The sequence below is a fragment of the Psittacula echo genome, assembly GCF_963264785.1.
Source record: "Psittacula echo genome assembly, chromosome: 10".
Taxonomy (NCBI): domain Eukaryota; kingdom Metazoa; phylum Chordata; class Aves; order Psittaciformes; family Psittacidae; genus Psittacula; species Psittacula echo.
In genome coordinates, this window is record NC_137741.1 from 21,199,130 (window position 1) to 21,223,364 (window position 24,235).

The 24,235-nt window shown below is 40.5% G+C and overlaps 1 protein-coding gene across 2 annotated transcripts in view; it reads left to right on the forward strand.

The window, feature by feature from the left end:
• MAP2K5 (mitogen-activated protein kinase kinase 5) overlaps positions 1-24,235 on the forward strand; it is a 122,532-nt gene that overhangs the window by 62,591 nt on the left and 35,706 nt on the right. The window contains exons 16-17 of one of the 2 annotated variants that reach the window (XM_080626543.1): positions 2,570-2,641; positions 13,837-13,866. In XM_080626543.1, coding sequence (XP_080482669.1) covers positions 2,570-2,641; positions 13,837-13,866 — 102 coding nt within the window. The remainder of the gene's footprint in view (positions 1-2,569; positions 2,642-13,836; positions 13,867-24,235) is intronic. The other variant, XM_080626544.1, reaches the window with a different exon arrangement.

Consider the following 24,235-nt stretch of genomic DNA (forward strand, 5'->3'; position numbering starts at 1 on the left):
CCTGTTAGCTAGGATGGGAGGTTTGTGTTTTGTGGTTCCAGCTGACCTGACAACTGGCTTGTGGTGTTCATGTCATGGAGGTTACTATGGTGACAAGGGCCAGTCTGAAAGTAAACTACAAAAGTTAGCGTTTATTTTCCATTAGATGAATGTGATTAATTCCTGTTCTCCATTTAACAGATGTGAAAACTTAAATGCTTCATTTTAGAGCAGTGTATTAACCACTCTCTTTTATATTTGGCAATTAAAATTCTTCTAGCAAATTATTTATGTCATAATATTAATGAGGAGAAAATCAATGTTCAGCTTGTTTTAAAAAAGAAGAGAAAACACTACAAAATAGTTGATAACAGTATTTTTCAAACCTTGGAAAAGAGGAGAGAGAAATCCATGACCTTTAATCGCTTTCAGGTATTTTTTCTTACTTTCTTGTCAGAAGAAAGCAGACCAGGGTGTCCATTTAGTTGCTAAGTGCTTTTCTGGTCAAGGTGCACTCATTATGTGGCTTCTGAAACACTCATGTCACCATCCTAGAAAGACTTGGTCTGTCCTGTGTCATCACAATGTTATGTGCAGAAAAGTGTTTTAAAAACATAAAGAGAGGAAAAAAATCTGGTCTTGGGCATTACCACTTTTATAGTAACCTGCTTACTTGGATGGCTCCATTCTCTAAAAGGACTGGAATATAGTGATACAGGCAAATAAACAGCTCAAGTTAATCAACTTCTCCAATTCAGTTATTACTCTTAGATTGGGCTTAAGCAGGTCTGAGAGTTATGTTATGTTATGCTTTTAGTGTACAACTCAAGATTACTGTTCTCTTTCCCAGGGGTACATTAAATAAATGACTTTTTTTCCTTACTGTTTGTGGATGATTGTGATGCATTCACCTGCTGATGGAAAAAGAGGAATTTAAGCTCAAATATACTTGCTCTGATTTCTTGTGTTAGAATAGTTTTACTTGCTGAAGGAATCGTTTGTTGACATCAGATTTATAGGAAGTCCCACTTGACAGACTGGGAGTCAGTTTGAAACTGTTAAAAAAATTGAGGTTTCTGTTGAGAATAAATAAGCAGAAAAAAACCCTTTTTGATAGGGAAATTAAAATTTCCAGCAAAAATGGAATTTTCTGTAAAGTCATTTTGTTGGCACTTTATATAGACAAAAAATTGTGGATGGAGAAAGTAAGCAGTTGTAGAAATTTAAAGAGAAACTGGTTTTGAGCTCTGTATCCTCGGGATGATCTATGTTGCACACTTGACTTTATGCATGTGCTACTCTTATTTTCATCTTCTTTTCCATACTCTTAAATCCACATGAGCAGACTTCTTGTTTAAAAATGTGAATGATTTACATGCTGCTATCTTCTGGGAAGGCGTAATTTCTAACTAGAAGTTGCCATGTAAAGCTTGAGCTGTTATAAGGGAAGAATAAGCCATTTAATATCCCTCAGTGTGAATTATGCATCTGATTTGGTGGCTTGGGAAAGGCCAGGGTCTCATCTGCACTAGAAGAATCTGCTGTTACCACCTTGCCACAGGTATAAGATTTTTGGGTCGCTGTTCAGCTCAAAATGAGGCTCGGTCAAAAAGATTAGTTATTCCAGTTCCATTCAGAGGTGGTTTTTAGGTTATGGCAGTTGTGGAAGACAATCCTTAAAGACAATGCGGGCAGCACTTTGGTTTTTACTTAACGTTCATGCTGCGATAAAAGCGCCTGACCTGGGATTAGCAGGGCAGAGGAAACATCCGAAAACACATTGGGCTGGCACTAATTTGAGAGTTTGTTTTCTAACAAAGGTCTCTGGATTATTAAAGACTAAAAATACAGCCAGTGCTTTGTAGGTGGTTGGGCTAGACAGGTGCATTAACAGCACAGTGGGGAGAGAAGTCTCATGGAGCCTCTTATTGTTACATTTCATGCTGTACTTGACCTTGGAAATGCTTAAATTGTAGCTTTCAAGTAAAAACTAGCAGTTATGTTTTACAGCATTCTGTTTCATGAGGCATTAAACTTGCTATTAATAGTTTTGAGTAAAGTCTTTTCGTTTTCTATAGGTCAGAAATGAAATTAAAAAGTATATAAAATAAAATTGCTGGCATGTGAGTTCATCGGTTCTTTTGGCTTCAGTAACTTTGCTTTTTAAACCATCGTTACTCCCCAGCCCCTTCACTCAACATTAGGAGCCTCTTTACCAAGTGTCCCTTGTGATAGATGTGTGTACCATTGGGCTTTCACAGCTTGACCTTGTGCTCTGCTGCACGTGTGCAAGCCATGGGCTTTCTGTATTTTGTTGTTGGATAAAACAGCCCAAACACAAATGCCAAGGCCAGATTTGCAAGGTGCGTTGCTACACATCTGAGCATAACCAAGTCCTTTGCTCTTGCAGAAGAGGCACAATAAATCAAGAACTCATGTTTGAGGGTGGGTTTGCTCTCTGCCAGGTTAGCTGGTGAGCTTTAAGCTTCTTTGTGTTTTCTCAGTTCTTTTGTTTGCCCTGGGCTAGGTTTTGTGCAATATATGATGGTTTGCTGGGCTCAAGAAGTTGTTTCTTTCCATCTCTTTGCAGCCTGAGCGAATTTCAGGAGAACAGTATGGAATTCACTCGGATGTTTGGAGTCTAGGGATTTCCTTCATGGAGGTATGGAAATATCTGTCATTCTCATGTGCACATGGCAACAATCATGTTAAATCTAACATATAAATATTTTCATGTAATACAGGTCTTTTTATCCTCTTTTATATGTGCATGTTTTGAACTATTACTGAACTTCTTGGCTGTATTTAGAATGGGTTTGTTCTTACTGCCTTCAAATTAGGTATTAGAACCTCTGTACAAACCATTAACAGTCTAACAGAACTCCACATGGGAGTAAGAAGTAGGCCTGGTCCATGGATGCCTCTGTATCCTTTCAATACCTGTAGGATTGAAGATGATGGTGTTTCTGTATTTCTTCACAGGCTGGGAGAGAAGGGACTGTTATTAAGGTTAAAATGGCATTATGCAGATTCCAGGTTTGAGCTGGTTAATGGCCTTGCAAAATCTTTGTAGAAATATTTGCCCAATGGTATGAGTCCTTCCTTGTGTGATTAAATGGTTTTGGGTTAGAAGGGACCTTAAAGCTCATCCAGTTCCAAGCCCCTGCCACTGGCAGGGACACCTTCCACTAGCAGGTTGCTCCAAGCCCCTTCCAGTCTGGCCTTGAGCACTGCCAGGGATGGGGCAGCCACAACTTCTCCAGGCAAAGGTGTCCTTCCCTTTTCTTCTGGTGTAATATCTGATAGATCACTGTATCATTATGTCATATAACGATAGAGTAATAATTACAGTAAAGCTGAATATGCCTTTTGGTGAAGTGCTGCTGATGTTTTAGCAGATGATTAGATAGAAGTTAAGTAGTCTTGCTGCTGCCCCCCTGCATCTTAGGCAAATTTCTCATTTGTAGCCTAAAAGTTAACAGAGAGTATTGTTACATTTTCAAACTATAAATTCCTTGCCAAATCAGTTTTAACCGCAGTGGAAATACTTAATGCTGAATCATTGCATTCAGCTCTTGTAAATCTTTCCCAGGTCTGACTGAAGCTAGCTCTGAATTACAACAGTGACATACTTTAACATGTCACAGGGGATGCGGGTCTCTTAATTTGTTTTACTGCAAATTTTAATGGCTTGTGATGCTGGAGAGCCCTCACAATTTTGGGAGAGATACAGAATGTGCTCATACACTCTGTAAATTAATCCAGCCAACAAAGGGCTAAATCCAGATTGTATTACATGAAGACTTGACTGTGGTATTGTCCTGGTTCATGGTTGAATAGAGGGGTATAAATGCAGGAATCCTATAGAACAAGCGTTTACTGGTTCCTTTGCTGAATAAAAGATGTGTTTTGATGTGTAGCAGCAATCTGATGATTTACCATGTAGACCAAGATATTTGGAGTGTAGTTTAGGGTTATTAGTAGGTAACCTGTCCGGTCATGAATATGATTGGAAGGATGAATTTCATGTTGTATCAGCCACCATTAGGAAAACCTTTCATTTGCATTTTATCTCCTCTTTTAAACCTTCTCAACTTTTTTTCCCCCCTTCTCTCACTTTCCACAAATGTTTTCTGAACCAGATGTACAAAAACCAATTTGGTTTGGTGTGCTTTGTTAATTGGGATGTCATCTGGTCCTCCGGGACCTCTCTTCAACATGATCGCTGCTTTATTGAAGTGGTTTGAGTGATGTGTTAAATGATGAAAGCAAGGACACTGCCTTAGAAAAATGGCTCGGAAAAGGTGAAGAAGATGCTCAAAGAGCCACGCAAGGTCACTGTCATTAAAGTAACACTGTATTGACACGGGGATTGGTCGTGGAGACACCCAGGCCCTTGTTGATGGAGCTGTTAAAAAGGGAAGCTGGCGTTTGCTGTAGGATTTTAAAATCATCTCCACTTAGAGGTGCAATGCTCCAATCCCTGCAATACGTGGTAGCACTGTTAGAGCATGTTAATTTAAAAGAAACGGCATTTATGACCAAGTTAGCAAGGGCTGATCTGATGTATGAGAATTTAAATTGTCAGCTAAGTAAATCTTCTTAGTTTCTTTAATATTCTTCTGAGCATTTCAATTGTCTTGGATTTCTTTGCTGCAAAGCTTCTTGTAATGCAAAACTGAGTTTTACTTTTGAAAGTTAAGAAAACTGCCCCAAAAAGCTTGCTGGCAGAGCATGAAAAGTATTAGGTGGTGGGAACCACCTGAGTATTGAAAGTAGTGAGTGTTCTTGTTCCCTTTGAAGTAAGAGATGTCTGAGAGTGCTCAGTCTTTCCTTTGCCAAAAATAAGGAAGAAATTCAAGATGAAAATAAGTAAATTAAAAAAGTGCTGCTAGCATTATTATTATTATGAGTTTGCTGGAAACCTGTTTAAAGTGTTTCATCGCAAACAGTTTGTGTGTTTTCATGAGGTTTTAGATGTTTCATTGAGGTGCTTGTGGCTTGACAAAGCGAGTTCAATTTAAATCAATGACATTGCTGTCAGTACACTGAAGACTGTGTCAGCATTTTCATTTATAAAAGCTGTTTTCCAGGGGTTTATAACTCAGTCATAAATACACTCCAGGCTGGGCTGAGCCTGGGAGCTCTGTGCTCTCTGTAACCGAGGCAGCCGCCCTCCAAGAGCTGTGTCCTGCACAGGATAAATACAATTGCCTAATATTTCTTGTTACTCTCTAATACGACTCTCATCCTGCCTTGCATGGCTGTGAGCTGAAAGTGGACTCTCAAGCATCCAAAGGAGGCTAAAATTCATCCTGCTGCTTTTTAAATAGGCAGTGTTCTTGTCCAGTGGTGCCTTTTTGAGGAGCAGGTATGCCTTCAGCAGAGCCACTTCTCCCGGGATAAGAGACTGCTGCCAGAGACAAGAAGCTGGGTGAGAAGAGCTTTTGGTGGGACCGTGTAGGGCTGGTGTCTTCTTTGGCCCTCCTGCTTCTGCAGGGGGTTGCCTCTTGGTTTTCTCCTGGATTTTGCCATCTCGGAGCTGACTGCTGAGAAGCACTGGCATGCTCTCGAGACAGGACTGAGGGACCGGAGTCTCCAACGTGTCCTGAGGAGAGAGATGGTAGGTGAGAAGGGAGTTTTGGGAAGGGAGTGGAGTAGAGTTGTGATCAGAGGTGTTTGTTGAGGGGAAGTATAGGCTTGTACAGCTTTGACAGAAGATCCAGGGCTCATTTTATGTACCAGTAAAATTGGTATTATATTACATTGAAATGCAAGAAATAAGTGATTTGCTTATGCCACAAGACTGGTAAGTTCTGAAATATGAATACTGGCTAATGATACCTTTTTGCACCTCCTTGTTCATCACATCCTAGTCTCTGCTTTCCGCTGTTCTCTGCTGATAAAAAGAGCTACTTTTGCTGTGTTTCAGGCTTCTTTTTAAAACTACCTTTTCTTGCAAAGCTTATCAATGTTCTCTCCTTCAGAGAAAAGGAGCTTGTCTAGCAGTTTTAATGTTAGAAACAAGTTCTTTAAACTCCCAGAATGAGAACATGACAGCAAAGAGGAGGAACATGTTTGAAGAGGGTGCTGCAGAGAAGAAGCTCTGCTTTAAGATGATTCTCTTAAACATCTTAAAGATTGAAATGCTTTAGCTGCATAAAACTGATGTAAAGACTTGTGTATATGTAATCTGGTCAAGGAGAGAAGGTTTCGGAAGAACTTTCTAAGGAGTCTGAAGCGTGTCATCAGTCACGCATCATCAGCTTTGATGTGATAACAGTTCAAGATGAAGATTGTGAGCTGATCTGCAGGAAGCTCTGCAGACCATGATTTAATCTTCTGCAGGAGTTCACTTAAGTGTGGACGTTATGGTTGGTCTTTCATCAGTATTACACCCTTGCCTAAACAACAGCAGGTAGACAGATGCTGGGGTGGAATCTGAGACCTGAAGCTTGGTGGTACAGCACAGTTTCTGTAGTGGCACTGAGATGCGGTGAAGGTTTGGTAGCAAGGGGTACAGCCATGATGGGGCATCTGTGAATCTGTGTGAGGCACAGACCATGCAGTGACCTCCAGTGTCAAAAGCCACACTGAGCAGAGGCAGGAGGAATATTAATTAAAATAGCCCATTAGAAAATGGCAAGGGTCAAGCTTAAAAAGAAAATGAGAATTGCATTTGATCTCCATACAGAGCAGGAGTCTTGATATCGTAGCGAAATCCTTGGCTGGAGCGAGGAGTGTCTGATCAAGTGACAGCTCTTACTCGGCTTGGCCTTGCTTTTTGTGTGCTTGCAGGGAGCAGAACTTTAGTTTACTTGATTAAACTGGAGGTACAAGGAAATGCCTTGCCATCGTGATGCTAGTGGTGCTGGTGAAGCCATTGAGAGTAACAAGAGGCATGAGGAAAGCAAGAAGGTAAAAAGCACTTTGTTGCAATGAGCCTCACCTTGTTACTCTGGTTTTAAGGATTGTAGTAGTGTGACGAATGTGGGCAGATCCTCAGGTGCTTCACTCAGTATTGGGAGTGGCTGTAGCACGTGCAGAGTTTTGCTCAGTAGTTTGAGTTGTTCTTATTGTATTTATGTAGTTTTACTCATTCTATACTGAATGCTGTGTTTCAGAAACTTGATCTTAGGAGAAACCTGTCCTATATATTTGTTATTTTTCCTCCCTTGAGCTATTTCAAGGGATTTTTCCAAGCAGCGGCCGTTAGCTCCATTTCCTCCTCTGCCATCCTCAGCAGCCACCAGGATGAAGACGGACAATGTCCAGCTCCATCGCGATCTTTGTGGCAGTGGAATTAGAAGTAAAGGTACCAGTGCCTGAGGGTTGGGTCATGAATTAATAATTGCTGTGTGGTGGGGGAGACCCATCAGAGTAGCTGAGAAGGGGGAAGTTGCCTCGCAGAGCGCTATCAATCACTCAGTGACCATAACTTCCAGTAATTAGTGTATTTTATGGGCCTTTGCTTCAGTGACTCGGAAGCACATATGCTCCACTCACAGCTAAACTTAGCCAGAGTAATATTCCAGGATGATTTATCCGCTTGCTGCACTGGGATGTAACCCTATATTAGGTGAAGATTGTGAACTAAGCTGCAATAAAGTGTAAGTTTAGGTACAGTTTGCGCGGGTTGAGACCTCAATGTATCATGGTTCTCAGCAATTGCTCTTAGACCACTGTGGGCAGTCTGTGTGGCAGCAAAATAAATAATACAGTTCTCTATCCGGGTGGAAAGATGAGTGGATACTTAAGGGAGAACATCGTACCTGGTGTATTTGTAACAGATAGGATTGTGTAATTAATGTTCCCTGTTCTTATACTGTGCAATATAGTTTCTACTTTTTAAAAGTCCAAAATTTAGGTGTGTTTGTCATTTAAACCTGCCTTTTCCTGTTACTGGATTGGTTTCTAATGGTGGACTAACTCTCTCCTGCCAGTGGAGATGGAGAACAGCTCGAATTGAGCTGCATTTCCATCAGCACAGCCAAATTTTAACACATCTTTTCCTTTTAAGCATTGACTCTAAATCCAGAGAACAGCTAAGCAGGAAGCCTCTCTGCTCAAACAAGTATCCTCATTAATCTTTATGGACCATTTGTGTGAATCTTGCACCTGACAATTTCCCCAGATTGGCCCTGAAAGGCCCCTGTCCCACCTTTTTCCCTTCAGAAAAGGCACTGCTATTCTGAGCAACACCTTTGAAGAAGCAGCAGTGAAAGCCTGGTAATATAAGGGATTTGTGGCAAGGAAGAAATGTGCAGTTTAATCACGATTGTCTGCAGCCTTTGGTTTGCAGTGCGTTTACTGTAGTTCATATTTAAAAGAAGTCAAAGTGAAACTAATTATCTTTAATTAAGGTGAATTAGGCTTTGATTTTTAATATATTTTTATGTAGAGAGATCTCAAACTCATCTGCTCAAGCCAAGGAATGTCCCAAAGGTTATTAGGGCGTATTTCTGTTGGGCCTGATGGTATTAGTAATAACCTTCTTCCTCATAGTCCTAGACATGAACGAATATGTCACTTCATCAGTCTCTGTTACCCGCGCTTATGCCCCTCCGCAGGGGTCGCAGATTCCACAAGTTCCCAGCTAATGGCGTTATACATTAAAAATTGAAGCTTTCCTCACTCTGAGGCCTTTCAAGGCTTTGTTCTTAAGCCCCAGACACTTTGGAGTGCAGCTGCAAACTATAGGCAGAAGATTAAATTAATTTGTAACTCTTTTTTTCGGCCTGCATTACTAAATCCTGCACATTTAATTGAAACCCTACTTCAAGATGCTTTGTGTTTCTGTTCTTCTTTGTTGTCGGTTTAACCTCAGCAGCACTTTAACGCTGGTAAATTGCTGTTATATCCTTTTGGATTCTTTTTTTTTAGCTGTGCAATAAGAGGACACTGAAATTGATATTAGAAGGAAAAAAACAATCTTAGAGTAGTTTTTGAGGTATTTAATATTTATTAAGGTCCATACCCTGCAGAGTTTCAGGTGATTTTAAGCCATCTATCTAGGAATGTATAAATTGGTCTTGGTATGAAATTTCACCTGAGGAATTTTATGTTCTCCAGTAGTTAAGTCTGATTTTTAAAGTTTCCTGTGTCTGAATGTTCCGAAGTGGCGGCTGCTTTTCCGTAAGACGAGGGTTTAACGGCGGTGCACCATCTAAATGCAAAATCCCGAGATGGAAATTTAATTGTGTAAAATGTGCACAAGGTAATTAAGAACAAAGTTTAGAACATTTGAGACTATAAAGTCCTCCTTCAGCTGGATCATTGCGATATTGTAAGTGCTTATTTTCAATTTGCAGTTATGCTGAGAAACATGGAATGTGTCTAAATTAAGAATAAAACTATCCCATGCTTTTCAGTGTAACTGTAAATTAAAAAACAACTTGTACAACATCGACAATAATCTAAGTGGGAGATTTTATTGCCTGAGTGTCCTAAAAACATGCTTTGAACTTCTTTCCCTCTGTCACTTTCTGAACAGGATAGGGACCAAGTCACTGTTGCAATTCTCATTAGGTCAAGCAAGTCAAGAGGGATGTAGAGAGAGCAGTTTGGCAGTGAGGATTCCTGGATTTCCATTTTCAGTTCCAAAACTGTTCATGACATTATTTGACCGAGTCATTTTAATTTTGTGCTCACATTAAATGTATATAGTTGAGGTTAGAGTTGCTTTCCAGCCCTACTTACAGCTGCTCCATACAAGGGGTTTAGACACCTGCCTCTACCAAAACTGGCTGCCTCGTGTGTGCTTTCCCCAGTGTGGTTTTAAATATAGTTTGATAAAAATCACCATAAAATGAGTGGTTGAAGTGCTCTGATGGGCTACTTCTGTGTCTAAGAAAGTAATAGTTAAAACCACACGCACTACCACCCTCCCTGCAAAACCCCATGGAGACAAGTAGTTGCTCTGAGGTGTAATGGTGTAGGAAAGTGTTATCCTGACATATTTCTTGCTGATATGGCCTGATTCTCATTTATATTTCCATACTATGCTGGCATTGCAATTGTCTGGGCCTTTTTTAAATGATGGGTTTTGCTGTTCTTGTGTATTGGGAAGGTATCCATAAGGAAATGAGAACCAGCTCCTTGAAGTTTAAGCATTCCCTTTTCTCCTCCTTAGTATCCAGAGCTGCATAAAATACTATTCAGTGCCCAAACTGAAATAGTGTGAATGGAAATACTGTATTTTTGTTATAATGCCTTAAAATTGCAAGTTCCTGAGTGTCATCACATATAAATGCAGAGGAGATAAGTGTTTGATAGTGCGTTATAATGCCTTAAAATTGCAAGTTCCTGAGTGTCATCACATATAAATGCAGAGGAGATAAGTGTTTGATAGTGCATTAATTTGGTAGTTTACAATTGTTTGTGTCCTGCATTGGGCTTGTGCTGCTCATGTTTAGATGACTTCCTTGCGACAGATGATAAAAGTATGAAAATCCCTTTAGTGAAGCTCTAATCTGTTTGTTTTGGGGTGGTTTTTTTCTTTACTTGAAGTGTGACACTATTTATAAATCTAAATCTACACACAGAGGTCATTGGTTGGCTGAACTTAAACCATTTTACTTAGTAAATTTAATTAAGAAAATACAGTGCAACTCATAAGCAAATGAGTTTCTCCTAGTTTTAAACCAAACCACCCTCTTGAGTGCTGATTGCCTTGCTCGACCCCTGGTGATACAGAAACAGGCAAAATTAAAAAGGACATTAAAGCTTCATTAAATCTGAAACACATTTAGTACAGTGACATATCTGCAGGCTATTTCAGGGAAGATTACATACTCTTTGGTAAGTTTCTTAATTTATAATACCTTGACAATCTTGCAGGGAGGAAACAACTCTGACGAGCTGAAGCGAGTGATGGTTCAGGGGATGCAGAACTGGCACATGAGCTGTCCGGGGCTGTGTCACTTCGCAGTTCTCAGTGAAGGAGCAGCTTCACTGAGAAACGTGGTTCTTTTTACAACTTGCTCCTGATGCATGGTGGAGTCTTCAGAGCTCATTTGTGCACCCCGTGCTTACGTCTGGCAGAAAACTGCTCTTTCCCCAATTACTCTGCTGCCTTTGGAGCCCCTGCTGAGGTGTGTGGTGGTCGAGGGGGAAGAATCATCAGTGAGAATGAGAATGCTTAGTTTGAAGTCATCAGTGAGGCTGTGGTCGTTTTTCTGCTTAAATAAGATGTGCAGAACGATGCCCTGTGTGTGTAGCCATAGTTATCTTCTTGTTCTACAGTGGGATAACTGTTACATTCCTGCAAGTCTGTGGCTATTGTAGTGACTATTCCTACGTCAGTTGTCATTGGAAAAATCAGGATTTTTTTCTACTTCTGTTCAGAGAAAAGTGTTTGGCATTTATAGGTTTATTTCTAGGCACTTTAGGCTATCACAGCAGCAGTGCTTCTTAGGATCTCAAGCAGCTTTTTGGAAGTTACAGATGGTCTTTCCAAAAGAAGATGAATAAAAGGGCATGTTTTAGTAGGTGCTGGTCCTTAAGACTGAGCATAACAGAAAACATAGGATCTTAGCTTAATTATTTAGTGGTGTATTTCAAAGCCTGCTGTCAGAGAGCAACTGGAGTAACACTGAGCTGGGAGAAGCTGTGAACCAGATAAGAGCGATAGAAAGGATGGTGGTCAAACTGCTTAGCTCAGGTTGATTTGTTGTGAGGATGAATTTGCTGTGAAAAGAAGCACTGCTCTCAGCACTGCACCAGAGCCAAAACTGGAAGGCAGAATTCACCCCAAAGAGTTGAGTCTTAAAAGGCAAAGCTGGAAGACAAAACACAGAAGAAACCCAGAGGAGGAAGGAATATCCCTGTGGAAAACCTAAAGAGATCTTATCTTCTCACCTCAATGTTGTTCCCTGTTCCAGTGTCTCTTGTAAGCCAGATTTCTTCTACATTCTCTGGGTGTTGCTCTTATAAACCAAGTAGTACATGATCCCCACATGGAAGCCTGGAAGCAGATCCCAGCTTTCAGAGATGAGTGGCAGAATAGAAACACCTCGGAAAGAAACATATTGTTGTGAATGCTCCATCCCTGGTGGTGTTCAAGGCCAGGTTGGACAGAGCCTTGGGTGGCATGGTTTAGTGTGAGGTACCCTTGCCCGTGGCAGGGTGTTTGGAACTAAATGATCTTAAGGTCCTTTCCAACCCTAACTATTCTATGATTCTATATATGTTATTGCTAGTAGGGATCCTTGGTCAGCACATCTCAGTAGTTCAAAAGCTTCTGAGAGTAGTCACCAAAAATAGTTTCATCTCTTTGTGTTTCTCTTGTATGCATCTCTTACACAATTGCTCTAAGACCTACCCTGCTTTTGTAATGTCTTTTTGGATCTGGAAGTTTACTGTATTTGCTAAGGCTCACAGCCAAACAGCTGGTATAGTAGACAGCAGCTGGAGGGGCAGGAAGGGCATCATCTCTGCTATCTGGTTGCTTCCACTCATGCTCTCAGCTTCTTCTTACTACCTTCTCATGACCTTTTTCCTGAACTAGTGAGGCTGGAGTATGTCTACTGGTCTTTGCCCCATCCGTTCATTCCCTGCCTTGCTGCAGTTCTATCTATGCCTCATTGTTCATACTTAGGGTAGGGTTGTGCTGCCAGCCAGGCTGAAATTTCATCATAGGTTAGCACAGCTGCCTTAGCTGCAATCTGACCAGGTCAGGTAACCTCAGCACTGAGGAGCTCAAATGTCATTGACAATAGAAGTGCTGGGAAACAGCTTTCACCCAGCACTGATGTGTGGTTTACCCTTTGCAGTGCATGACACAATGGGTTGGACCTTCAGCATTGATGCTGTTCCTCAGTCCGATGTGAACAGACTTAGTTCATCATGCAGATAAATCAACGGTAGCAGTACATCCATAACCTTTTTGGTAGACTTCCTTCTGAAGGTGATATGGGGAGGATTCACCAAGGTTAACCAGGGTGTAGAGAAGCTCATCTGACTTTGGCTCCTCTGCAAACCATGGAGAGAGGTTGACTTATCCAGAAAGCAGGTCAGAACAGAGCTGCTCTGAATGCCCTTTTGGAGGAGTCTGTGTCAGCTCTGAAAGCCCTTGTCCTTCACTGAGTAGTAAGCAAAAAACTAGCTGTATTTTGCTGGAATTGTTTCCAAGGTTCAGATACCAAATGGGAAAACTTGAAGTTGTATGAAGAATTTATTATGGAATATGTATTAGCTGTGGCATTATGGCAACTGTACTATTGTGGTTGGGTTAATACTGACACTAGCAGATATTCTAGTAATGCATAGATTGACTTACAAAACAGTGTGGGCAACAAATCCAGTTCATGTTGTATACAATTGAAAGTAGATCTGAAGAAAAGTGGAAGTGACTTCTTGCAGATGCCATGATCTCTCTCCAGATCCCCCTCCCAGGTTCCTACCTGGGTTTGACACCAATAAGGAGGCAAACCTCAGCTGTATAACCCAGATTTTACTCTGAGCCAGTTAAGGAAGGACTTTGGGAGTTCAGTGAATGCTCTACAATACCTGTTCATTGCAGATAATTATCAGCAAAGGTCAGTGTCGTTGGCCTCACTATTGAGGCTGAACTGGTTTAATTTAGAGAGTCCTCAGGAACTTGGGCATCGAACGGTGTTACTGAGTGGTGTAGACAAAAGAGCTCAAGAAATACAGAAATACTCAGAAACATAGAACAAGGGGTGGTGGTTGTGAATGACTCCATTCTAAATACAGCTCTTTGTGTGTTTTCAGCAGTACTTTTGCTGACATTTTCCAATTTATACAATAGTAAGAGTTGAGTACTTTTCTCTCTTTAAGAAAATGTGCCCTCCATGCAAATCTATATAACTAGACAAATATTATTTCCTTTCCCAGCTTGCTCTTGGGAGGTTTCCATATCCTCAGGTAAGATTGTTCATTACTGCTGTTTGCCACTGTGACATTCATTCCTATGTATGAAGGTGCAGAGAGCAATTGTGAACATTTGAGCCACATACAAATAAATCTGTCCTGTTAAATTGAAAAGTGGTATCTTGAAGGAGTCATTTAGAAGTCTCTATTGATTTTTTTTTCTCTCTCTCTCTTTTTCCCCTCTCCAAAATCTAGATTTTCTTTCCGTGGAGACAATGAAAATTATGGTGATGTTAATGATTGTTTTGGTGTGAGATGAAGAAATCATCCAGGGCTTTTGAAGCAGGGAGGTGTATCTGCTCCTTCTTATAGTTTAATTTTGAATAATAGTACAATGGTCTAAAATCTGCTCAAATCAAAAATATAATGTGAATGGAATACTTAAGGGAGCTGTGGGTTTTTAAAAGGAGCTAATATTAGTGTTTTATTTAGATACTGGCATTTCCAACTTTCCTCTGACCTAACTCCATTGCATTAAAGTTGATGGTAAAACTGCTTCCACCATCAGTGGCAATGGTGAGGCCAGTGCTGAGCCCTGCATTACCACGTAGTATTTTACTTTGTCTTTATGCTTGAAAAAACATGAAGCTCTGAACAGAACAACCAATCCAGAAATAGGTTTGATGATTATATTCTTATTGCAAGATGGATGTTAAAATTCATAGTAACAAACTATTCCGTAGTTCCTCAAATTATTCTTTCCTGGGAGAGGGGAAAAAGTGAAGTGTCCAGGGACTAAAATGAATTATTTGAATGTGGTTTTTATGTTTTCGTATGTTTTATGAAGGCAGTTTCGGTCTGTACAGATCAGAGTGCCTGGAGGCATGTCTGATTTAAAGGTGGTGTTGGTCTGTGCTCTTTAAGCATCTATTAACTTGCTATTATTATGCAAATAACTGTTGTAATACACATACTAATTTATGCATGGTTAGATTATGCAGATGCCTCACAAACATGGTTATTGAATAATAGGCTGGGACTCATTCTCTCTCCCATTTTTATAAGCTGTTTTAAGCAAATTCTCCTGACACTTTTATGGACTTGCAAAGGTTTTGCATCTGTAGAAATACACGGGTTTTTCACTTGCTCATCTCCTATGGAAAATGGTTACTGGCTGAGAGAGCTGGGGCAGAACACACTTTGCATATTTTATCCATATTTTAAACTGCACCCTCTCCTTTGACGAGAGGACTGGAAAAGAAGCTCTTGTGTTGAAGTGTCCTCCATACATCGATGTACTCACTTGTGTGCGTTGAGTGTCTTGACATTCAGTGTGGCTGGTGTATTATGACACTAAATCAAAGTGACGGGGGGTACAATTTAACATAACCCCCTGTTCACAGAAGTGCTGGAGCTTGGGGAAGGAAGTTAGAGCACATACATTATGGATGAGTCTAGCCCAAAATTTGCTTTCTGAATTGGGAGCAAAGCATGATTGCTAGTTTAAGATCCTTTCTGCTATTCTAATTAACAAAACGGATCGGGTTTGCAAAAGAATATCTGGCAAGTCAGTAGTCCATGAAATTGTGTATATTTTTTAATGTAAAACAGTTGAGGAGGTGAAACTTTAAAATGTAGCTATTAAGCTTTTCAAGGAACTGCTTTTCGTAAGGATTTTCATGGGAAGAATATGTATTTTAGACATGTGCTCAGATCGCCAGTCACAAAACCCATAGAAACCTGCTCTGATTAGGGGGAAAATTAGTAGTGTGTTGGGCTTTTTATGTCTGAATATCTATTTATCTCCCTACATAAGGACCTGATTCTGCAGTCACTCACCTGAGTAAATCCTCTGCACTTCAGTGGGCTCATTCAAATGAATGAAGCTAATCAGATGTGTGCCTGCAGAATTTGTCCCTAAATAACTTGAAGTTACTTCTCTCTGCCAATGGAAAATCTTGGAACATGTTTGGGAACACCTGAAATTTCCCACAAATGAATGTTTGTCTCCAGCTGTAGCTGGAAAAAATAAGTTGGGGGGGGTGTCCTTCTATTTTGAAGACACAGACAAATGGTGTGTGTGTAAATTCAGTTTAAATGAGTAAGATTTATAGGGAGAATCATTGCCGTGTGGAAAATCAGGACTCCTGCAATACACCAGTAAGACTAAAGAATGATTTTGTTTTTTTCCTGGCCTTTAATGGGATATTTTAATGATAGAATTTGCCACTTCTCATTTTCCACATCTTTTACAAGTATTTATTTTGCTCACACATCACACTATAATGATTTAATTTTATGTTCACAATAAAGTGTTTTGAAAGCACGTAAAGTGCAGACAACTACTCCTGTAAATAAAGTTGGTTATGGGTGTGTTGAGGGTTACTATAGACACTTTCTTGCCTTGAAATGCAGCTAACTTCATGATCAGTAGCTGACTGTGAGAGGTACAAGAACACAGGTAGTAATGATCAGAACAGACTTTTGCACTGTAAAAACTTTATACAGGAATCTGTAGTCCTTAAAATGTAGTAAAATTCTACAACTGTTCTGGGTTTCGGTGGTGTGTGGTTCATTTTCCTGGCGTGGTATTGCAATGTGCTGTTGCATCCTTGCTGTGATATAAAATTCCTTCTGGAAATGGTAGGGTATGATGCTCATAGGATTTTCTGTAGATCCAAACGTAAGCACCTAAGGGTATATTCTCCTCCCAGTGTGTTTGCAGAACTATTGAAACTAATAGGAATGGTGCATGCACTCACACAAAAAATACTGTTTTGAGTAAAGTTCTTTCCTACAGAAGCATGTAAAAATGAAAGGAAACCCTTTTCCCCCAGCCCAGTTGCTAGTCCATGGTCTGTCCAGCTTCTTAGGTATCTGAAGAAGGCACATAGGGAAAATAAGTTTCAAAACCCTTTTAAAAAGTTTAATTGATGTGATTTTGATTTTACGTGTCTGAGCAGAAAGAACTGGGGAAAATAATGGATAAAATGAAAAAATAGCAAACCAAAAGGCCATAGCACCTCCCAGTATATTTAATGACATTTTAAGTTGGAAGCCCAAAGATGTGCAGTGGCTGAACCAACCGCGAGACATACAGTTAATCACGGAGATTCACATTCAGTCTATGGTATAAAAACACGATGGGGGCAATGACTTGTTTAATGATAATGCAATTTAGGAGAAATGAAAAGAATTGCTCACTAAATATTCTCGGCTTGTCGTCAAACTTTATACAAAGCAGGATGTTAAAAGGATGTCGCATCCATTAGGGAAATATTCCAAAGAAACAGCAGTACTCGGCTGCCGAGGATTTAATCAGCTATAGGAAAGCGCGGGTTACGACGACTGTATTTAAGATACTTTTGCATTTAGATAAATGCTTCCCTTCCTTCGGCTGCAGTTCCACCTCGCTTAATAAATTACATGGAAGTGACCTGAAGTTTAGAAAGAAAAATCCACCCAAAATTCCTCTTTCCCCATTCTGCCCCCTCCCATCCCACTGCTCCCCCCCCCAAATCTGAGCAGATACTGCCCCTGGTATTATAAAGCTTTGAATGGTTTCACACCCCATTAATTTATTACTTCTCTTTCCTCATCTTTAAATTTTTCCCTTCCCCCCCCCTTTTTTTTCCCCTTTTTTTTTAAATCCAGGCTCCCCGCTGCTACAGCGATTTTCATCTTGTTGTTAATTTTCCCTGCTCCATATGGAGCTCCAGACATTTCACCTGGAGGCTGTACTAGATTTTGCTGTAGCGATCGCACTTCCGGAGGCCAAAACTGTCATTTAAGGTTCCTGGTGCATCTGTCTACGCCAGGCTTTTCACTGGCACCGGGAGAGTGTGAATAACAAATTGGATGCACCTGAGATTTCAGATGATTAGTGTGTTTTGTGAATCTGGGCGACTTGTAAGCAGATAGCTGTAGGGATGGGGAGGGCTAAAGAGCTACCCCGGGTGAATCCGGGCTCCCACCTTGCATTTGGGATGTGCCCGGAAAAGCACGAGCATCCCGGCAGCCTGAACGCGGAGAGTAACAAATATTTCATCCTGCCTTGTCATTGATTAGAAAAGAGCCTTTAATTTCATTTCACCCCATGTTGTGATTAATTTGCATTCTTTGTCAGAAGTTAATGGAGTTTTTTATGGTTCACTCTGAAATCCTTGAAGACATCAGAGTTGATCTGATGTTTATACAACCGCCAGCGGAATTTTTTCATTTGATTGATGGGGAGCTTGATGTTATTCCAAACGGCTTTTTAAGCTGTTTTTAAGAATTATTTGAATAAAATGCAAGCAAGATATTGTTATAACGATCAAGATTATCTGTTAAAAATCTGTTTCAAATAAAGAACATGATAAGTAGAAAAAAAGATCAAAAAGACAGGAGAAATGGGGGATACAGAAGATGATATTTGCTAAAATAGATAATCCGAGGATACAAATTAGTTATTTCACAATGTAAGAGACCTTAATTTAAGGGTCTTTTTTTAATAGAGTTTATTTTGCAGCATGATAAATAATGGGAATGAATTAGTAAAGGATTTAGTCACAGTTACATTTTTTCCCCCCCCCTTCAGTTTTTATTCTCCCAGCTTTTTCACCTTCATTTTAGCAGCGATGCGAGCTCGGAGCACTGGTGTCTTTAACTCGAAGAGACAAGACTGTCAGGCCTGTTAGTTCAACAAAATGATGACATATTGCTCGTCTCAAGGAAGAGGCATTCTTAAATCCCACTGCAAAGAAAACATAAGTGGATAATAGGAAATTTTATAGCCCAAGAAAGCGTTCGCTATAGACTTGCCATTGGTTTGCTTGATAAGAAAAATACACAGGGAGGGGGGGAAAAAATCCTCAGTGAAGGAAAATCGCTTTTTGCTCCTCCTGTTAGGGAAAGGTTTGTACTTTTACCAAACCCCAGCATCGAAAAAGCATCGGGGAGACGATGCAGAATGTTCTGCGTACGCTGGGCCAGTTCCTCAGCTGGAGCAGCTCAGTCCTGCTGCTCCGGGGAGCTCAGGGGACAATGCACGCTTGCACCAGCTTTGGGACACGGCTCCTTTTTACAGCAGGAAAAGATTGTACAAATGCTTTTGTTCCTTTTTGATGGTGATGATGATGATGATTATTTCTGATACCAAAGCTGGGGTTGTTGGTTTGGGGTTTTATTTTTTTTGCAAGATCTTATTTTATCCTTTCATCAGCAAATCCTACCCTCGCTGTGATTTCTGCAAGTAAGATTTAATTGTAGGTCAAAAAGCTCCTGTGCAAGCGCTTCCATTTAAACCAGGTTAATTTATTTGCTGTATTGTAGTTTGCTAAATAATTGCATGGTTTTAAATGAAGTTGCTGCTTTCTGATCCCTGTGTTAGCATGGTCTAAGATTCTTTTTGTTACGTGTAATCCATACTATTGACCACATTTGGCCTGGTTGCATTTAAATGTAAGCAGGTTGTCAAGGAAAAAAATATTTAGTTTAACTTGGCATGAAAAGAGCCATTTTACTGTTGTTTTTTCAATTGACAGAAGCATCCTTTAAGCATTCATTTATTTTTGTGAGAATAAATTGAGGGTTGGTTACAGCATGCTTCCTAGTAAGAAAGAAATGTTTTTTCTTCCATATATATCATTATATCTAGCCATTTAAAAGACATTAAACATTGTTCAAATGCTAATGCCAAAATAGAGAATTAAATTATCCTATCATATCTTAAATATGATAGATCTGTGCAAATATTTTTGCTTTTTATAATACAACATTCCAGACATCACTGACAATATTTGAAGCCATCTGCTATTATTTTAAACTCTCACCAGTTTCTTCACATAGGCTTCACTACATGTATCATTTGTGAGATAATACACTTTGATACACTTTGCTTTCTTACTTATTTCTCCTTAGCCAGAAAGAAGTTAGAACTTAAATGTGATTTGGGTATTAGGAACTTGCTGTAACATTTGATTTAGTTTAGAGGTGGTTTCTTTTATGAAAATGGAGAGGTTTTTAGGGGGACAAAAAATAGTTCCGAATCTGAAGGATAAAGACAAATTTATATTTTTTGTCTTAATCTTCTTGCCTGATTTTTTTGTTTTAATGTAAAATGGATGTTTGAACAGTATGGTCAAGCTTGGAAATGTAAGTAACTAGTAAACCTGGATTTTCTAGTATATTTTAATATGCTTTTAATGTGTTTTGAGTGGTTTATTAGCTTATGATCTTGAAAACCTGATTTTATTGTTTTATTTTGCTTTCTAACCCTGATAATTCCAGGCAGTCTGAGGGACCAGGGCTTAGGCTGTGGTTTGTGACCACCATTCAGGGACATGTTCTGTGCTTGTGCCCCTTGTCTTGTGTAAAACCTCATCCCTGGTCACACTGACATCAGCTTCAAACCTCTGAAAAGTTCCATTTACCTCAGTGGGAAAATGACCTGCTCTAGATGCTCACCCGTAGGCACATCCTTGGAGTCGGGATGTAAGTTTGTGTTTTCCAGTTGGTTATGGTGTTGTCACCCTTCACAGTTTGTACTGGAAGAGAAAATGGCAGCATCCATTTGAAGTCTTTTTGGAGATACTTTTGCAACTATATAAGGATCTCCTGCATGAGTTGGTGCTTTTGTGGAATGGGAGACGTTCCTGCTATACTTGGAAGGAAACATCTCTCCCAGTTACTGTTCCTGCAGCGGATAGCGATGATGGGGCATCGGAATGAAAACTTAAACTTGGGAGATGAGCTCCTCTTAGGAAGAAAGCTGTAGGTGAGTTGGTTTGTGTGGTTGGGTTGTTGTAGGTGGCCTTTTACTGACTGTCAGCAAATACTGGATTTACTGAAAGTTTACATCTTTTCTGTGCTCTGAACAGGCTCTCTCGGCTGGGGTGAGGAGGAGGCACGGTTCCTCACAAGTCTCTCAGGAACTGGAAATGAACAGAGGCACCGGTGCAGCAGCTCTCTGCCCTGTTTTGCTGGTTTCCTTACCAAGGATGCAGCTGTAGGAGCTCAGAACTGAGTTGTGACTCTCAGCCTGTTTGAGGAATAGGAATACCTGCTCCTCATAGGGCTGTGAGGTTGTGAGGCACTTCTGGAAATGGACACAGCAGTCCGAATGGTTGTTCTTCACTACGTCCATGGACTGCTAATGGTGGGATCCCCACCAAAGGCTGAGGGCTGTGTTTTCAACATGACTTGTAGGAGCACACAGCATACATGACCATCTCATCCCCTTTGGATGGGTGACAGTTGCTCACCGTAGTGAGGAGCCCCAAAGGCCAGCATAAGAGTGAATGATTTGGAGGTCTAGGTGAGCATTTCCGTTCCATGGCAGCCATTCTTCTACCAGCCCCGTCGAACTGTGGGTTTAATTCATGAGAGAGCACAATGCTACTTGCTGGCAGTGGACTGGCATAGGTGAGGATGCTCAACCCACTCAGCACCTCGGTGTAGTTAGAAAACTCCCCTCATATACCCAAGTCTTTGTTGCTTTGGGTTATTTCCTTTCAGATGTCCCTAGAATTGTGTCATCTGTAGTGATCACAATTGATTTTTCAGCTCTTTGAGGAAAGCTCAGGATTTTTCTAGATGGTTTCCAGTGACAGGCTTTAGCAATTGACATTTTTGCCTGTTTCTTTTCAAGGTAGAAGGGACTTGCAGTGGTGTGCTTAGGAGGAGGGACAATCCTGATGAATATTCGTCTGCTGCCCTTCAGTGCTTCTGGTATTAGAGGCTCTCTTGTTTCCTTAGATGGTTTGTTCCTCTGCTTTATTATCAGAAAGGCTTTCCTCACTGCAGGGTATAGTGGTAGCTGTGTGTAATGAACGTGAAGAGATGCAGAGGGTTGGTTATGTCATCCTCGCTCTCTTTAGTCTAAAGACCCAAGTTCTTTCGGTCTCTCAAGATTTCTGGCTAGTTTTGTGGTTTTAGTTTGAACTTTCCCCAGCCGGCCCACAGCTCTGTGGGGATGCACAGGCTTAGACACAGCATAGGGAAGGAATAACCATGTGTGTCTTCAGACTGTGTTCCTCCCCGGACATCCCACTATGGAGTTTGTCCTTTCAGATTTTGGGGTGGGTTTTCTTCGTAGCATCATGACATTATTCCTGCTCAGTTGTGGTGGGTTTTCCTCTTCCATGGTGTCCTCTAGGTTCTCCTGGTGTTTCATTCTATTACCATTTTTAATCTTGATGATCATGGGTAGCTCTAAGCAGGAACTGGTTAGAACTAAACCCCATTCCTTTATTCAGTTTGTGGCTGACCAGCCTTTGTTCTCCTTATCACACTTTTTGTGATGCTTTAAACAAGGTCTTAAACAGCCATTTGCTAAATTTGCTTTCTTCCCTGAGACTGGCTCATCCAACATTCCTGCTGTGACTGAGGAACGTTGTGTTATGAGCATCCTCGTCCTACTCCACTGTAGTGGTTATTGTTGGCTTCTCGCACTCCCTCCGTCGTTTCTGCAGTGTGTAGTTTTTCATGCCCACTTTGTGGAATTGTGTTACTAAACTCTGGTAAACAGATTTCTGTGAGAAGTGGCTGCAGTTCAATGGTGGATGAAATAATCTCTTTATAGAAATTTGTTTGTAGACCTCTGGGAAAACCGGCGTAATATAATTGGAAGAATATATTTAATATTAAGGTTGTTGTGAATTGTCTTTTTTATTATTATTATTCTTTTTTGGTCCTCTGTTTTGTGACAGTGATTGAAGTTTGCCATTTGCAAAACCTATGGATTGGGGTGGGGAGCATTCACAGTATCAGGAACAAATGAGGGCGGTCAGTCTTTCTGGTTTGGTGACTTCTTTCAGAAATATAACCAATTTCAGTTTGGCAGGAATTTGTACAGTATATATGAAGATCATGCTTTGAATCCAGAGAAGGAGTCAAACCCACAGTGGTGAAAACCACCTGGAAATGCAGTGCACTTTCATATTCCTTTCCCATTTATATCAGGGCAGAGACAAAGCAAGTGTGTGTCGGTCATTTGTCAATAGGACTTTCTGCTGCTCAATAGAACTCTAACCCTCATTTTAAAAGATTAAAAATAAGTTATATGTAGTTTTAAAATCCACAGTTTTCCTGGAATGGGAAAGCAGATGTTCTGTTGTAAAGCCTCCCTCAAAGATCCTAACTGTATGATTTGTTGGTATATGTATTTTTCTATTAAAAAGAAATATATCACTAGCTTGAAAAGCAGTATAAATGTAAAGAGAAAATTTGTTAACTGCAGTGCGAAGAGCTAACCCTGGGTCACCCGCAAATCTCTCAAACAAGAGCTTCAGGGCAAGTCCTAATTCCAGAGAGTAAAAGCGAAAATTAAAGCTGGAGCTGGTGACTCCTCTTAAGTTACCTGGGGTGGATTCATTTGAGTTTCCTTGATTGTGCTTGTGAATATAATGTGAGAGGGATGGTAGAGGTCTTCTCAGCCACTTCCCGTCCCAAGTATCTCCATGGAGACAGGAATATAACCTGATGGTCTGTCGAAAGTTGCTTTTCATAACCAGAGGCATTCATTAAATAGTAGATGAAGCAGGAGGCAAACTTCTGCATTTTTAACCAACTTAAAGAAAAGAAAATAAATGTGCTTTATGGAGTGGTTTATCCAGATATCACTGACACTTCATGACCTGAGAAACAGACTGTTAATGCCATAGATTTATTTATCATTTACCCTTCTTCTTCAGGTTACAAGCTATCACATGCAGTAAATAAAAACACAGCAAAGACCATACAGGTTCAGAAATACCAAATAGCTGATCCAGTTATGCAAATCCACGCCATTTTGGTTGGATGTGAAAAGCTCACAGAACCTTCTGAGCAACTGGGTTTTCCAGTGACGAACAGGTCGAGGGCTCACTTACTTTCTTCTGGGGGAGCATTTTGGTGGTGAAAGGACTAAAGTGGCTTTTCTGAGGCAAAATGATGTTTTAATGAGCACATCGAAGTGTTCCTCGATACTCGGAAAACACATACTGCATCTTTTTCATCCTTCTTTCAAGCAGGGGTTTCAGTTGTGTCTCTGCTACCATTTCATTAGTTGAAATTCTTCATGGAAGGTGTAGAAACAGCACTGCCGGTCTCCTTCCTAAGCCCCAGGTTGGGTAATGAGACACCAAATGCTCAAGCTTTTGAGCTGCAGCCACTGCACTTGGATCCCTCGAGACAAACCTAAACTTCTCATCTCCCAGTAGTGCGCGAAAACCAGACGGTTCATGGAGGAAACAGAGGAGCATGGGTGAGCAGGAAGATAAAACATTTTACATTGAGTACTTTTAAAACTGTTCTTAATGTGCTATAAAACCAGAGGCTTCCCTTTTTCCTGAACTGTGCGCAAAAGGAGGAGCGCCGACTGTAAAGTTGTCGCCAGTTAGGTTTGGTTTATGGTTGCAGAGGCCGCCCAATAATGTGATCTTGGAAAAGGTAAACAACATAG